Raw genomic sequence first — 18,320 nt, forward strand, 5'->3', positions numbered from 1 at the left:
TTAGGCCCCGGCACCCAGACAGAGGAGAGAGGTCCTTTAACAGAGAATCTGGCCTTATGTCAGCACAGAATCTGTCTTCATGTCATAGCAGAGAATCAGGCATCACGTCACCCACCACTGGAACAGGCCACTGTCACACATTTAGGCCCCGGCACCCAGACAGAGGAGAGAGGTCCTGTAACAGAGAATCTGGCCTTATGTCAGCACAGAATCTGTCTTCATGTCATAGCAGAGAATCAGGCATCACGTCGCCCACCACTGGAACAGGCCACTGTCACACATTTAGGCCCAGGCAGAGGAGAGAGGTCCCGTAACAGAGAATCTGGCCTTATGTCAGCGCAGAATCAGTCTTCATGTCATAGCAGAGAATCAGGCTTCACGTCACCCACCACTGGAACAGGCCACTGTCACACATTTAGGCCCAGGCACCCAGGCAGAGGAGAGAGGTCCCGTAACAGAGAATCTGGCCTTATGTCAGCGCAGACTCAGTCTTCATGTCATAGCAGAGAATCAGGCTTCACGTCACCCACCACTGGAACAGGCCACTGTCACACATTTAGGCCCCGGCACCCAGACAGAGGAGAGCGGTCCCGTAACAGAGAATCTGGCCTTATGTCAGCGCAGAATCTGTCTTCATGTCATAGCAGATAATCAGGCTTCACGTCACCCACCACTGGAACAGGCCACTGTCACACATTTAGGCCCCGGCACCCAGACAGAGGAGAGAGGTCCTGTAACAGAGAATCTGGCCTTATGTCAGCACAGAATCTGTCTTCATGTCATAGCAGAGAATCAGGCATCACGTCACCCACCACTGGAACAGGCCACTGTCACACATTTAGGCCCCGGCACCCAGACAGAGGAGAGAGGTCCTGTAACAGAGAATCTGGCCTTATGTCAGCACAGAATCTGTCTTCATGTCATAGCAGAGAATCAGGCATCACGTCACCCACCACTGGAACAGGCCACTGTCACACATTTAGGCCCAGGCACCCAGGCAGAGGAGAGAGGTCCCGTAACAGAGAATCTGGCCTTATGTCAGCGCAGAATCAGTCTTCATGTCATAGCAGAGAATCAGGCTTCACATCACCCACCACTGGAACAGGCCACTGTCACACATTTAGGCCCCGGCACCCAGACAGAGGAGAGAGGTCCTGTAACAGAGAATCTGGCCTTATGTCAGCACAGAATCTGTCTTCATGTCATAGCAGAGAATCAGGCATCACGTCATCCACCACTGGAACAGGCCACTGTCACACATTTAGGCCCAGGCACCCAGGCAGAGGAGAGAGGTCCCGTAACAGAGAATCTGGCCTTATGTCAGCGCAGAATCAGTCTTCATGTCATAGCAGAGAATCAGGCTTCACGTCACCCACCACTGGAACAGGCCACTGTCACACATTTAGGCCCAGGCACCCAAGCAGAGGAGAGAGGTCCTGTAACAGAGAATCTGGCCTTATGTCAGCGCAGAATCAGTCTTCATGTCATAGCAGAGAATCAGGCTTCACGTCACCCACCACTGGAACAGGCCACTGTCACACATTTAGGCCCCGGCACCCAGGCAGAGGAGAGAGGTCCCGTAACAGAGAATCTGGCCTTATGTCAGCGCAGAATCAGTCTTCATGTCATAGCAGAGAATCAGGCTTCACGTCACCCACCAGTGGAACAGGCCACTGTCACACATTTAGGCCCAGGCACCCAGGCAGAGGAGAGAGGTCCCGTAACAGAGAATCTGGCCTTATGTCAGCGCAGAATCAGTCTTCATGTCATAGCAGAGAATCAGGCATCACGTCACCCACCACTGGAACAGGCCACTGTCACACATTTAGACCCAGGCAGAGGAGAGAGGTCCCGTAACAGAGAATCTGGCCTTATGTCAGCGCAGAATCAGTCTTCATGTCATAGCAGAGAATCAGGCTTCACGTCACCCACCACTGGAACAGGCCACTGTCACACATTTAGACCCAGGCAGAGGAGAGAGGTCCCGTAACAGAGAATCTGGCCTTATGTCAGCGCAGAATCAGTCTTCATGTCATAGCAGAGAATCAGGCATCACGTCACCCACCACTGGAACAGGCCACTGTCACACATTTAGACCCAGGCAGAGGAGAGAGGTCCCGTAACAGAGAATCTGGCCTTATGTCAGCGCAGAATCAGTCTTCATGTCATAGCAGAGAATCAGGCATCACGTCACCCACCACTGGAACAGGCCACTGTCACACATTTAGGCCCAGGCACCCAGGCAGAGGAGAGAGGTCCCGTAACAGAGAATCTGGCCTTATGTCAGCGCAGAATCAGTCTTCATGTAATAGCAGAGAATCAGGCATCACGTCACCCACCACTGGAACAGGCCACTGTCACACATTTAGGCCCAGGCACCCAGGCAGAGGAGAAAGGTCCCGTAACAGAGAATCTGGCCTTATGTCAGCGCAGAATCAGTCTTCATGTCATAGCAGAGAATCAGGCTTCACGTCACCCACCACTGGAACAGGCCACTATCACACATTTAGGCCCAGGCACCCAGGCAGAGGAGAGAGGTCCCGTAACAGAGAATCTGGCCTTATGTCAGCGCAGAATCAGTCTTCATGTCATAGCAGAGAATCAGGCTTCACGTCACCCACCACTGGAACAGGCCACTGTCACACATTTAGGCCCCGGCACCCAGACAGAGGAGAGAGGTCCTGTAACAGAGAATCTGGCCTTATGTCAGCACAGAATCTGTCTTCATGTCATAGCAGAGAATCAGGCATCACGTCACCCACCACTGGAACAGGCCACTGTCACACATTTAGGCCCAGGAACCCAGGCGGAGGAGAGAGGTCCCGTAACAGAAAATCTGGCCTTATGTCAGCGCAGAATCAGTCTTCATGTCATAGCAGAGAATCAGGCTTCACGTCACCCACCACTGGAACAGGCCACTGTCACACATTTAGGCCCAGGCACCCAGGCAGAGGAGAGAGGTCCCGTAACAGAGAATCTGGCCTTATGTCAGCGCAGAATCAGTCTTCATGTCATAGCAGAGAATCAGGCTTCACGTCACCCACCACTGGAACAGGCCACTGTCACACATTTAGGCCCAGGCACCCAGGCAGAGGAGAGAGGTCCCGTAACAGAGAATCTGGCCTTATGTCAGCGCAGAATCAGTCTTCACATCATAGCAGAGAATCAGGCATCACGTCACCCACCACTGGAACAGGCCACTGTCACACATTTAGGCCCAGGCACCCAGGCAGAGGAGAGAGGTCGCGTAACAGAGAATCTGGCTTCATGTCAGCACAGAATAAGTCTTCATGTCATAGCAGAGAATCAGGCATCACGTCACCCACCACTGGAACAGGCCACTGTCACATATTTAGGCCCAGGCACCCAGGCAGAGGAGAGAGGTCGCGTAACAGAGAATCTGGCTTCATGTCAGCACAGAATAAGTCTTCATGTCATAGCAGAGAATCAGGCATCACGTCACCCACCACTGGAACAGGCCACTGTCACACATTTAGGCCCCGGCACCCAGACAGAGGAGAGGTTCATTCAACTTTGGGTTGCCCCGCAATATAATGGTAAAATGAAATTAAAAATAGTATTGAATGAGGAAGTGCCCTGGAGTAGAATAATATATTGTTAAGGGGAGGTAGTTAATATCTAATCTGCACAAGGAATGGACAGGTCCTGTGGGATCCATGCCTGGTTCATTTTTATGAACGTCAGCTTGTCCACATTGGCTGTAGACAGGCGGATGCGTTTGTCTGTAATGACGCCCCCTGCCGTGCTGAATACACGTTCAGACAAAACGCTGGCCGCCGGGCAGGCCAGCACCTCCAAGGCATAAAAGGCTAGCTCTGGCCACGTGGACAATTTGGAGACCCAGAAGTTGAATGGGGCCGAACCATCAGTCAGTACGTGGAGGGGTGTGCACAGGTACTGTTCCACCATGTTAGTGAAATGTTGCCTCCTGCTAACACGTTCCGTATCAGGTGGTGGTGCACTTAGCTGTGGCGTGTTGACAAAACTTTTCCACATCTCTGCCATGCTAACCCTGCCCTCAGAGGAGCTGGGCGTGACACAGCTGCGTTGGCGACCTCTTGCTCCTCCTCTGCCTTCGCCTTGGGCTTCCACTGGTTCCCCTGTGACATTTGGGAATGCTCTCAGTAGCGCGTCTACCAACTTGCGCTTGTACTCGCGCATCTTCCTATCACGCTCCAGTGTAGGAAGTAAGGTGGGCACATTGTCTTTGTACCGGGGATCCAGCAGGGTGGCAACCCAGTAGTCCGCACACGTTAAAATGTGGGCAACTCTGCTGTCGTTGCGCAGGCACTGCAGCATGTAGTCGCTCATGTGTGCCATGCTGCCCAGAGGTAAGGACAAGCTGTCCTCTGTGGGAGGCGTATCGTCATCGTCCTGTGTTTCCCCCCAGCCACGCACCAGTGATGGGCCCGAGCTGCTTTGGGTGCCACCCCGCTGTGAACATGCTTCATCCTCATCCTCCTCCACCTCCTCCTCATCCTCGTCCTCCTCGTCCTCCAGTAGTGGGCCCTGTCTGGCCACATTTGTACCTGGCCTCTGGTATTGCAAAAAACCTCCCTCTGAGTCACTTCGAAGAGACTGGCCTGAAAGTGCTAAAAATGACCCCTCTTCCTCCTCTTCCTCCTGGGCCACCTCCTCTTCCATCATCGCCCTAAGTGTTTTCTCAAGGAGACATAGAAGTGGTATTGTAACGCTGATAACGGCGTCATCTCCACTGGCCATGTTGGTGGAGTACTCAAAACAGCGCAACAGGGCACACAGGTCTCGCATGGAGGTCCAGTCATTGGTGGTGAAGTGTGTCTGATCCGCAGTGCGACTGACCCGTGCGTGCTGCAGCTGAAACTCCACTATGGCCTGCTGCTGCTCGCACAGTCTGTCTAGCATATGCAAGGTGGAGTTCGACCTGGTGGGTACGTCGCATATGAGGCGGTGAGCGGGAAGGCCGAAGTTATGCTGTAGCGCAGACAGGCGAGCAGCGGCAGGGTGTGAACGCCGGAAGCGCGAACAGACGGCCCGCACTTTATGCAGCAGCTCTGACATGTCGGGGTAGTTGCGAATGAACTTCTGCACCACCAAATTCAGCACATGCGCCAGGCAAGGGATGTGCGTCAAACCGGCTAGTCCCAGAGCTGCAACAAGATTTCGCCCATTATCGCACACACCACCAGGCCGGGCTTGAGGCTCACCGGCAGCAACCACTCGTCGGTCTGTTGTTCTATACCCCGCCACAACTCCTGTGCGGTGTGGGGCCTGTCCCCCAAACATATGAGTTTCAGAATGGCCTGCTGACGTTTACCCCGTGCTGTGCTGAAGTTGGTGGTGAAGGTGTGTGGCTGACTGGATGAGCAGGTGGAAGAAGAGGAGGAGGAAGCTGAGTAGGAGGAGGAGGAGACAGGAGGCAAAGAATGTTGCCCTGCGATCCTTGGCGGCAGAAGGACGTGCGCCAAACAGCTCTCCGCCTGGGGCCCAGCCGCCACTACATTTACCCAGTGTGCAGTTAGGGAGATATAGCGTCCCTGGCCGTGCTTACTGGTCCACATATCTGTGGTTAGGTGGACCTTGCCACAGATGGCGTTGCGCAGTGCACACTTGATTTTATCGGACACTTGTTTGTGCAGGGAAGGCACGGCTCTCTTGGAGAAGTAGTGCCGGCTGGGAACAACATACTGTGGGACAGCAAGTGACATGAGCTGTTTGAAGCTGTGTGTGTCCACCAGCCTAAATGACAGCATTTCATAGGCCAGTAGTTTAGAAATGCTGGCATTCAGGGCCAGGGATCGAGGGTGGCTAGGTGGGAATTTACGCTTTCTCTCAAATGTTTGTGAGATGGAGAGCTGAACGCTGCCGTGTGACATGGTTGAGATGCTTGGTGACGCAGGTGGTGGTGTTGGTGGTACATCCCATGTTTGCTGGGCGGCAGGTGCCAACGTTCCTCCAGAGGCAGAGGAAGAGGCCGAGGCGGCGGCAGCAGCAGAAGAGGCCGAGGCGGCAGCAGCAGAAGAGGCAGCAGGGGGAGCCTGAGTGACTTCCTTGTTTTTAAGGTGTTTACTCCACTGCAGTTCATGCTTTGCATGCAGGTGCCTGGTCATGCAGGTTGTGCTAAGGTTCAGAACGTTAATGCCTCGCTTCAGGCTCTGATGGCACAGCGTGCAAACCACTCGGGTCTTGTCGTCAGCACATTGTTTGAAGAAGTGCCATGCCAGGGAACTCCTTGAAGCTGCCTTTGGGGTGCTCGGTCCCAGATGGCGGCGGTCAGTAGCAGGCGGAGTCTCTTGGCGGCGGGTGTTCTGATTTTGCCCACTGCTCCCTCTTTTGCTACGCTGTTGGCTCGGTCTCACCACTGCCTCTTCCTCCGAACTCTGAAAGTCAGTGGCACGACCTTCATTCCATGTGGGGTCTAGGACCTCATCGTCCCCTGCATCGTCTTCCACCCAGTCTTGACCCCTGACCTCCTGTTCAGTCTGCACACTGCAGAAAGACGCAGCAGTTGGCACCTGTGTTTCGTCATCATCAGAGACGTGCTGAGGTGGTATTCCCATGTCCTCATCATCAGGAAACATAAGTGGTTGTGCGTTAGTGCATTCTATCTCTTCCACCCCTGGGGAAGGGCTAGGTGGATGCCCTTGGGAAACCCTGGCAGCAGAGTCTTCAAACAGCATAAGAGACTGCTGCATAACTTGAGGCTCAGACAGTTTCCCTGATATGCATGGGGGTGATGTGACAGACTGATGGGCTTGGTTTTCATGTGCCATCTGTGCGCTTTCTGCAGAAGACTGGGTGGGAGATAATGTGAACGTGCTGGATGCACTGTCGGCCACCCAATTGACTAATGTCTGTACCTGCTCAGGCCTTACCATCCTTAGAACGGCATTGGGCCCCACCAAATATCCCTGTAAATTCTGGCGGCTACTGGGACCTGAGGTAGTTGGTACACTAGGACGTGTGGCTGTGGCAGAACGGCCACGTCCTCTCCCAGCACCAGAGGGTCCACTAACACCACCACGACCATGTCCACGTCCGCGTCCCTTATTAGATGTTTTCCTCATTGTTCCCGTTCACCACAATTTTGAGAATGGCAAATTTGGGAATAGTTTTTCAACCCAGAACAAAAAGTGTGCTTTTACGGTCACTACAAATAACTTGACCAGCTAAAACAGTACAGATTTGGTTGAATAGAAATGTGAGGCCTGTTTTTTTTTGCGCTGTGTGACAGGTATAGGTTTAATCACAGAATCAGACTTCTATCTGCACGGTAGCGTGTGTCTTAGGTTTTTCTGAATGACACTATCAGTACCTTCAATGTAAGATATCCTTTTTGGGATAGATTTCAAGTAGGCCTCAAATACCAGAAACTAGTTATTTTGAGAATGGCAAATTTGGGAATAGTTTTTCAACCCAGAAAAAAAAAATGTGCTTTTACGGTCGCTACAAATAACTTGACCAGCTAAAACAGTACAGATTTGCTTAAATAGAAATGTGAGACCTGTTTTTTTTTTGCACTGTGTGACAGGTTAAGGTTTAATTACAGAATCAGACTTCTATCTGCATGGTAGCGTGTGTCTTAGGTTTTTCTGAATGACACTATCAGTACCTTCAATGTAAGATATCCTTTTTGGGATAGATTTCAAGTAGGCCTCAAATACCAGAAACTAGTTATTTTGAGAATGGCAAATTTGGGAATAGTTTTTCAATCCAGAAAATAAAAAGTGCTTTTACGGTCACTACAAATAACTTGACCAGCTAAAACAGTACAGATTTGCTTGAATAGAAATGTGAGACCTGTTTTTTTTTGCACTGTGTGACAGGTTAAGGTTTAATCTCAGAATCAGACTTCTATCTGCACGGTAGCGTGTGTCTTAGGTTTTTCTGAATGACACTATCAGTACCTTCAATGTAAGATATCCTTTTTGGGATAGATTTCAAGTAGGCCTCAAATACCAGAAACTAGTTATTTTGAGAATGGCAAATTTGGGAATAGTTTTTCAACCCAGAAAAAAAAAATGTGCTTTTACGGTCGCTACAAATAACTTGACCAGCTAAAACAGTACAGATTTGCTTGAATAGAAATGTGAGACCTGTTTTTTTTTGCACTGTGTGACAGGTTAAGGTTTAATCTCAGAATCAGACTTCTATCTGCACGGTAGCGTGTGTCTTAGGTTTTTCTGAATGACACTATCAGTACCTTCAATGTAAGATATCCTTTTTGGGATAGATTTCAAGTAGGCCTCAAATACCAGAAACTAGTTATTTTGAGAATGGCAAATTTGGGAATAGTTTTTCAACCCAGAAAAAAAAGTGTGCTTTTACGGTCGCTACAAATAACTTGACCAGCTAAAACAGTACAGATTTGCTTGAATAGAAATGTGAGACCTGTTTTGTTTTGCACTGTGTGACAGGTTAAGGTTTAATCTCAGAATCAGACTTCTATCTGCACGGTAGCGTGTGTCTTAGGTTTTTCTGAATGACACTATCAGTACCTTCAATGTAAGATATCCTTTTTGGGATAGATTTCAAGTAGGCCTCATATACCAGAAACTAGTTATTTTGAGAATGGCAAATTTGGGAATAGTTTTTCAACCCAGAACAAAAAGTGTGCTTTTACGGTCACTACAAATAACTTGACCAGCTAAAACAGTACAGATTTGGTTGAATAGAAATGTCAGGTCTATTTTTTAGGCGCTGGGTGACAGGCTCAACTTGCCCCTGATGTAGTATATGGCCAAAAAATAACCACACTGTTGATGGTTAAATGCACTTGGGTGACACAGGCTCAGCCTGCAGCTGATGTAGTATATGGCCAAAAAATAACCAGACTGTTGATGGTTAAATGCACTTCGGTGACACAGGCTCAGCCTGCAGCTGATGTAGGATATAGCACAAAATAACCACACTATTGATGGTTAAATACACTTGGTGATAGCTTGTGCTGGCGCACCACAAGTCACAAAATGGCCGCCAATCACCCCAGAAAAAAAGTGATCTAAAAACGCTCTGGGCAGCCTCAAAAAAGTGAGCAAGTCAATATTAGCACTTCAATGATCCACAGCTGCAGATCGATCACAGAATGAAGTCTTTTGGAGGAGTTAATCACTGCCTAATCTCGCCCTAACGTCGCAGCTGCAACCTCTCCCTATACTGATCATAGCAGAGTGACGTGCAGCGCTACGTGACCCAAGCTTATATAGAGGCTGGGTCACATGCTGCACTGGCCAATCACAGCCATGCCAATAGTAGGCAAGGCTGTGATGGCCTCTTGGGGCAAGTAGTATGACGCTTGTTGATTGGCTGCTTTGCAGCCTTTCAAAAAGCGCCAAGAAAGCGCCGAACACCGAACCCGAACCCGAACACGGACTTTTACGAAAATGTTCGGGTCCGTGTCACGGACACCCCAAAATTCGGTACGAACCCGAACTATACAGTTCGGGTTCGCTCATCCCTAATCATCACCCATTTACCTGCACTTGGTTTTAATATACAGTACAGACCAAAAGTTTGGACACACCTCATTCAAAGAGTTTTCTTTATTTTCATGACTATGAAGGCATCAAAACTATGAATTAACACATGTGGAATTATATACATAACAAACGAACAACTGAAAATATGTCATATTCTAGGTTCTTCAAAGTAGCCACCTTTGGCTTTGATTACTGCTTTGCACACTCTTGGCATTCTCTTGATGAGCTTCAAGAGGTAGACCCCTGAAATGGTCTTCCAACAGTCTTGAAGGAGTTTCCAGAGATGCTTAGCACTTGTTGGCCCTTTTGCCTTCACTCTGCAGTCCAGCTCACCCCAAACCATCTCGATTGGGTTCAGGTCCGGTGACTGTGGAGGCCAGGTCATCTGGCGCAGCACCCCATCACTCTCCTTCATGGTCAAATAGCCCTTACTTTCAAAGTTTCCCCAATTCGGCTGACTGACTGACCTTCATTTCTTAAAGTAATGATTGCCACTAGTTTTTCTTTACTTAGCTGCTTTTTTCTTGCCATAATACAAATTCTAACAGTCTATTCAGTAGGACTATCAGCTGTGTATCCACCTGACTTCTCCTCAACGCAACTGATGGTCCCAACCCCATTTATAAGGCAAGAAATCCCACTTATTAAACCTGACAGGGCACACATGTGAAGTGAAAACCATTTCAGGGGTCTACCTCTCTCTTGAAGCTCATCGAGAGAATGCCAAGAGTGTGCAAAGCAGTAATCAAAGCAAAAGATGGCTACTTTGAAGAACCTAGAATATGACATATTTTCAGTTGTTCGTTTGTTATGTATATAATTCCACATGTGTTAATTCATAGTTTTGATGCCTTCATAGTCATGAAAATAAAGAAAACTCTTTGAATGAGGTGTGTCCAAACTTTTGGTCTGTACTGTATATGGATTGTTTCCTTATAAATTTTGCTAATAAAATGGACCAATAACTCTACGCGGTCTGGTAGATCTTGATAGGGACTTCTAATGTGTTCTACCATAGGCATATGTACTTTGAGTATTACATGGTGGTGATATATATGAGCGTATACTCATTTTGATGATCATAGGCTTGCACCTCATTTGGGTTGTGTTCCTCTAAGAAGAGCTGCTGAAAGACAAACAGGCAATGCAGAATCGAGGCTGAGGAGGTCTGCTTGAAGGTCTGGAATGTGGATTCCACCTCAGGTATCCACTCCATAATGTTCATTCCTTTGTAGGTAAGTGCTGAGATAGATGCAGTCCACACCTGCATCAAGTTGTTTCTTGACAAGCTTTCATTTACAATGAAGAAAGACTGCGTGGAGGCATCTTCTAGGAAACACACAAAGTTTTTTGCAGGGTGGAAAAGCTTTATTAACTTTTTAGGTAGTCCATACACGATTGTTTACAGCTCACATTGTGGTTTCAGTCCCCTCTAATGTTAGAAGACCCACTGGTGAGTGTAACATCATTTTTTTTGTGACTTGATGGAGGGTTCCATGTGCCACACACCTGTTCCCATCTCTAAAATATCTGTCATTGAACAAGAGGTGATGGTTCTGGGCTTTTGTTCTGAACACTCTTCAACCTACGCAGTGTAAGTTTAGTTGACTTGCTGACTCTGGCTGCAGTTCTTAATGTTTAGGTACTTTCCCACAGGGGTAGGTGCCTTAAGAACCCCACGTTAGCCAGCCATTGACTGGGGAAGATTAAGCAAAAAGATTGTAGCAATCCATAAAACAAAGATCCTGTTACCACACCAGCCCCAAAGAGCCTGCTGCCATTTTGCCCCAAGAGATCTAGCTGCTACCAGTTGTATTTACCTTTACCTTTTCCATTCCTGCTCAATGCAGGCACAAAAAGAAAATAGTGCCTGGTAATGATATGTGCTCATCGATCCTGTCCTGGCCACTCAGTAATCATGTCGACCGGCTCTGGCACTACAAAATATCATGGAGGTGGAGCCGTGGCACGTTGAGTCAATGTAATTGTTAAGCGGCCGACATGGGATTGCTGAGTTTCTATATACGTGACACATAGGGACTACACTGCAACAGCGTGCTGCTCATAGGAGTCACACTGTTGCGGCACTACTTACACATATTACGGGCCTTATTTCTCATCAACCACCCATATCACTGGCGGGCCATAAAAAATAAACCCGCGGGCCTTGTGTTTGACACATGTTTTGGAGCGGCACTGCCAATCCAAGACTATGTCGTAGACTGCGACTTGGGCTGGGAGAGTCCACTGGTGGCATCAGCTAAAGCTTGTCTTATAGCCTACTGCCATTTCATGAGGCCTATGTGCCTCCTAGACATTACCTAGACCTACTCTCAGATTTTTACAAACTCTGCTGCCCTGACCTTGGCCTGTTACAAGTTTTGCCTGATCCCTCACTGCCACGCACCGGTGTTTCTGACTCCTGTGGGTCAGCTGTCTACCAAACAGGACTACTTCAGAAGATAGCAGCCTGGTGAATTCTAGATCCCTGTATAAAGGTTAAAGTGTGAATACCAGGGGATTGCCAGGATAACAATCGTAGGCTTATCCCAAAGACAAACCGTTTGGTGGACACAGTTGTTCCACACCCACTTATTGTTGCACTCTTATGGACAGATCTGGCTGGTCAGTTCTATATTATTTTTGATGTTTCAAGGACCTTTTTTTTTAAATATATTTTCTTTAAGAAACCTGACTATAAGATATATATTATGTATAAAAACAAGAAATAGAATGAACAATATGAAAAGATCACTTTTAATATATTATACATAATTATTTATTTATGCACTTATATAGCGCTACTATATTCCGCAGCACTTTATAGACATTATCATCATGCTTTACCTGGAGGAAACCCACGCAAACGCGGGGAGAACGTACAAACTCCATGCAGATGTTGTCCGTGGTCAAATTTGAACCTAGGACCCCAGCTCTGCAAGGCACCAGTGCTAACCACTGAGCCATCGTGCTGCCCATTATGATATTATGCCATAGGAAGAGAACAGGATGATTAATGCAGAGTGAAACTCCATTATTAATAGCAAACAATCCACACTATAGGCAAACTGAATCCTAGAGTTTGTCTATTCCATGGTAGTAGATTGCAACTCAGCAAATGAATTTCCATGTTAGGTTGAAAATATAAGCCATATGACACCAGTAATATCCCCCTTTAGTAAAGGTTTTATTCAGATAGAGACAACATAAAAAAAATGAATATTCTGATAGTAGGGTTCTCTTCATCTTCAGCTCTAGGGATCATATCCACATTTCAAGTAGCAACTGATAAATCACATCCAGCACAAGTATTTGTGACTGTCATCTGTTATGGCCATGATGACATTGCATTCAGCAGCAATCAACACATTGGGAGGGTTTATAGTGTATGCTCAGTTCAATGTCGGACTGGGATGCCTGGGGTCCACCGTATGGATACATTAAAATATTACCTTCTCACAGAGCAGCAAGATGCTACCGGATGCTTGAATATGGGGGTCCCTGCTGCAACTTTGAGAAGGTAGATCCTGGAGAAAAGAGGATACTGGCTAGCTTTCCTCTGTACCTAGAAGACATCTCAGCTATCTGATCCTGTCTATAATAACAAACTGAGGAGTTTCTTTAATTATCTATGAAGTTTGATATATGGACATAGGCTGGTTGAGGTGCTGTACATTAAAGGGGTTGTATGGGATCAAATTATTATTTTTAAAATAGTTTACTCACTATTACTAGCAGAGTCAAGGTTCCCCTGATGTTTTTAGGTAGTTTTTACACTGCTGCATGGCTCCTACGGTCCCTAACAGATTTTTGACATCGATGTTTACCTGTGTGATGACTTCGTGCTGCACTGCACTGTGGGTCCCAGCGCAGCGCAGCATCTCCTGATCTCTACTGTTTATCATCTCGTCCCTGCACCCGCCCCCCTCATACATATTCAGCCTCCTGCCGCACATCGTCCATTCCTCCATCTATCTACCCCCCTCATACATTTCCCGCTTCCAGCCGCATAGCATAGTGATCTGCCCCCATTCATTAGAAAGCTCCATGCCCGGTGACATCACCGGACCGGAGGGGTGTGGCTTAGCGCGATGTCAGACAGCCTAGTTACCGCCCTTCGGTAAAATCTGCATAATTACCGGGCTCCCTGCGAAGCTGAAGCAGAGGCTTCGCTTGCCTGCAAGGGACCTGGTACGTCACTGAGTATAAGAAAACGGTCACTTCCGGCTAAGAATTTCCTATATCAAAACGAGGATTTAGAAATATGTGGCAATGGTAGGACATGCATGTGTGTAATATGCATGTCACTCTAGTACTATTACACCAATATCCCCAATCCAGTACAACCCCATTAAATATATGTATGTAGTGCAGCAAGTCTACTGTGTTATGTGCCACTTGTGCAAGGGGTGGGAGTCTAGGGGCCCACCGGTGGATTCACCTGTACCCTTGTGGGCCAGTCTGAGCCTGGCTCAGTTCTCTTCAGGACCACATACAGCATCCCCACTGGCTCATAGGTTCAATATTGCCCATAGAGTTCCTTTAAACCGTTTTGCAAGTATGCTGTCTGATTGATGGTGAAAGGGTGTTTGATCACATGCAAAGATGTCCATAATACCCTCCCTCTGGAGCCATGTACAGTTAACAGGGAGAGAGTAGCAATGTCTCTCCTTCTGCAGTCTGTCAGTACTGGGCACGCTATCGATCAAATTCAAGCATGTCTCGACTGAAATCTGTTCCCAGATCTCTTCTACACGTACTCAATGTCGGTGCATACTGGTCGACTCACTTTCCTGAGGATAGGTCATTAATAAGGGAAACTGGACAACCGTTTTAAGTTATACAGAAGACATGATTAGGCAGCAGGTCTCACAATGAAGCTCCACATCTCTCACATGTCTTACATTCTGAACATTACAATGGCTTCTCTTCTAAGTGAATTCTCTCATGTTTAGCAAGACTTGATTTCTGAATAAAAGACGTCCCACATTTTCCACATAAATATGGCTTCTCATATGTGTTGTGAGTTATGTGATGTCGAACAACACTTGCTTGACAGGTGAAACATTTCCCACATTATGAACATGAAAATAGCTTCTCCCTTGTGTGAATTCTCTGATGTCTAACAAGATTTGCTTTATACCAAAAGATTTACCGCATTCAAGACATGAAAATGGCTTCTCTCCTAAGTGGGTTTTTAAATGTTTTACAAGATTTGATTTCTGGCTAAAACGTTTCCCACATTCTGAGCATTAAAATGGCTTCTCCTCTAAGTAAAGTCTTTCATGTCCCTCAACATGTGATTTCTGGCTCAAAGGTTTCACACATTCTAAAGATGAACATGGCTTCTCTCCTGTGTGACTTATTACATGTTTTATAAGCATTGATTTCACACCAAAATACTTACCACATTCAGAACACATAAATGGCTTCTCCCCTGTGTGAGTTCTCTGATGTCGAACAAGATGTGATTTCTGACTAAAACATTTTCCACATTCTGAACATGAAAATAACTTCTCCTCTAAGTGGAGTCTTTCATGTTTCACAACATGTGATTTTTGGCTAAAGGGCTTCTCAAATTCTGAACATGAAAATGATTTCACCCCTTTGTGAGTTCTCTGATGTCTAACAAGATTTGATTTCTGACCAAAACATTTCCCACATTCTGAACAAGAAAATGGCTTCTCCCCTGTGTGAATTCTTTGATGTTGTATGAGCCATGACTTCTCATGAAAACACTTCCCACATTCGGGACACACAAATTGCTTCTCTCCTGTGTGAGTTCTTTGATGGTTAGTAAAATTATATTTCCTGTTAAAGCCTTTCCCACATTCAGGACATGAATACAGTTTATCTACTGTGTGAGTTCTCTGATGGGCAACAAGATTTGATTTGGAACTAAAGCATTTTTCGCATTCAAGACATGAAAATGGCTTCTGTCCTGTATGAGATCTCTGATGCTTAGAAACACTGTATTGACTGTTAAAGCCTTTCCCACATTCAGGACATGAATACAGCTTCGCTCCTGTGTGAGTTCTCTGATGGGCAACAAGAGTTGATTTCGAACTAAAGCATTTTTCGCATTCAACACATGAAAATGGCTTCTCTCCTGTATGAGATCTCTGATGCTTAGAAAAATTATATTTCCTGTTAAAGCCTTTCCCACATTCAGGACATGAATACAGCTTCTCTCCTGTGTGAGTTCTCTGATGGGCAACAAGAGTTGATTTTACACTAAAGCACTTTCCACATTCAAGACATGAAAATGGCTTCACCCCTGTATGAGTTCTCTGATGTCTAACAAGACACGTTTTCAGACTAAAAGATTTCCCACATTCTGGGCATGAATATGGCTTCTCCCCTGTGTGAGTTCTCTGATGTCGAATAAAAGTTGATTGATTGATAAAACCTTTCCCACATTCAAGACATGAATATGGATTCTCCCTTGTGTGAGTTCTCTGATGGGCAACAAGATTTGATTTCCAACTAAAGCACTTTCCACAGTCCAGACATGAAAATGACTTCTCCCCTGTATGAGTTCTCTGATGTCTAACAAGATGTGATTTCTGACTAAAGCACTTTACACATTCTGGGCATGAATATGGCTTCTCCCCTGTGTGAGTTCTCTGATGCAGAATAAAACTTGATTGATTATTAAAGCCTTTCCCACATTCAGGACATGAATATGGATTCTCCCCTGTGTGAGTTCTCTGATGTCTAACTAGAATGGATTTCATGCTAAAAGATTTTCCACATGTGAAGCATGAAAATGACCCGTTATCTCTGCAATTGCTCTGATGCAAAAAAAGATTAGATTTCTTTTTAAAACGTTTCTCACTAGAATTTTTTTTCCCATATTTCTGTTTAGTTCTTTTTTTACCAATCAGTAATTGCTTAGATGAAGGATTCTTGTGACCAGCGGTATAAGGATATAGATCTCTGCTGTGAAGGACCGAGGGTACATTAGGAGTTATTGAATCATCTTGTGTGGTATTGGTATCTTCTGCTTCATGATGGGAAGATAAATGGAGATGTCCATAGGAGTCGCTCATCTCGTCTTCGACTGGAAAATTAAACAAAATTATATTATTTTCGTAGCTTTACTGAGACAATTGCAAGCCAGGAAATGTGATCACTACCATCTTAAAAAACCTGTAGCATCCCCTGCATAAACACACTGATATAAACTTTTTCCCACCACATATTGGTGCCAAGTTTCATTCTAAAACCAATGGTTGACTTGTTTCAGGATTGAGGGATCTCCTATCACTGGCGATTCCCTTTGCCCTTTTTGTTAGAAATAAGTGAGGCTCATCTATTCTCAGACCCAGGATTCCTTCAGGATCAAGATCTGCCTCGTGTGATCTTGGCTGTCTGACCCTCCTTGGCAACTTCCTTTTTAGCTGGATCCCATCAGTCTAGAAATCCTTTGGTCTCCTCGGATCTGCAAAACTGCCTTCTCCCCCACCTTCCCCTGCTACCCTGCTGGGCTTCCTGCAACATCTCCTGTGATGCTGGCCTGTACTGAACGAAGACTAGTTTGGTAAAAGTACTTTACACATTTACTTTTTCTTGCAGAGCCTCCCTCTTGACTAAAAGGTTCACCTATTTTAAATTGTCTTTGATCAGTCTTTAGATAACTGCTACCTTGTTCTTATCATTGATGGTCTTGTGATATGGAAACCATTTTTTTAAAATTACAAGTACTTTCATCTCAAGCAGGTTTGGTTTGATCTGTTTTTACCAGCTAGTTTTCAAGTGTCATCCTTCCCTTATTTCTCTTATCATTAGATGCCTTCACTTTTCCAGTTATTATTTCAACGGCTATTTACCCTTCATCTTTAGGACCAGGCCCTAATCTGACCGAATGCTTACATCCTGTACTACTGATCTCCCCTGCAAGGTGGGAACCTGTCTGAGAGGGCATATGGACAACCGGAGCACTCTGACTCGAGAAGCACCCCATGGTTCCACATACTACAGGTTCTTTGGCCTATCGTATCATGTGACCTTTATTCTGATTTGGCATTTACCCTCCAATCATTTTTGTGTTTGTGATTGAATCTATTCACATTGTGTCACATTTTACTGGTGCCAATGAAGATCAAGGGATATTATGGCTATAAATTAATTATTAATATTAATTGTATCATTAATGATGATGAAGAGGAGGTTTCTCTGAACTTCCTATCAATTGTCTCATTAATAAAGACATTTACAATCAAAAAAGATTTATGAAAGGCTCTTACCTTTCAAAGACACTGAGATGGGTTTTTCAAGTCCACTCGTTGTTTCACCAGAACTTTCCTGCAAGATGAAAGACATGAGAAAAATATACCCCGTTGCTAGTTTTTCTTATGTCTAGGCGAAAATAAAACACTTCTACAAGAGATGAATTCAGCTACTTTCACACCAGCGGTTTTGCTGGTTCTGTAATGGATCAGCAAAAACTCTTTCATCATGATAATACAACTGTCTGCATCTGGATCCGGTTGTGTAATCTTTAAAATAGCCATGACGGATCAGTCAGAAACACCATTGAAAGTCAATGGGAGACAGATACGTTTTCTATTGTGTCTATGGACTTACATTGTGAGCCATGACGGATCCGTCTTGCTCTGCACCACATCGAAGACAGAAAAACACTACTTGCAGTGTTATTCTGTCCGCAATGAGGATGCAACCAAATGGAACGGAATGCATTCTGGTGCATTCCGTTTCGTTCCGTTTTGTCCCCATTGACAATGAATAGGGACAAAACGGAAGAGTTTTCCCCCGCTATTAAGATCCTATGACGGATCTCAATAACGGAAAGGGAACGCGCAGAACCTTAGAGATGAG

At 46.0% G+C, this 18,320-nt stretch overlaps 1 protein-coding gene across 1 annotated transcript in view; it reads right to left on the minus strand.

Moving 5' to 3' along the window:
- Window positions 1-13,190: 13,190 nt before the first annotated feature.
- The window catches only part of LOC120999663 (zinc finger protein 260-like), a 124,818-nt gene continuing 119,688 nt past the window's right edge, over window positions 13,191-18,320 (minus strand). Inside the window, exons 4-5 of the mRNA XM_040430668.1 lie at window positions 17,729-17,786; window positions 13,191-16,542 (exon numbers count right to left, since the gene is read on the minus strand). Coding sequence (XP_040286602.1) covers window positions 14,732-16,542; window positions 17,729-17,786 — 1,869 coding nt within the window. The 3' untranslated portion in view covers window positions 13,191-14,731. The remainder of the gene's footprint in view (window positions 16,543-17,728; window positions 17,787-18,320) is intronic.

This window comes from Bufo bufo, chromosome 4 (assembly GCF_905171765.1).
Source record: "Bufo bufo chromosome 4, aBufBuf1.1, whole genome shotgun sequence".
In the NCBI taxonomy this organism is placed as follows: Eukaryota; Metazoa; Chordata; class Amphibia; order Anura; family Bufonidae; genus Bufo; species Bufo bufo.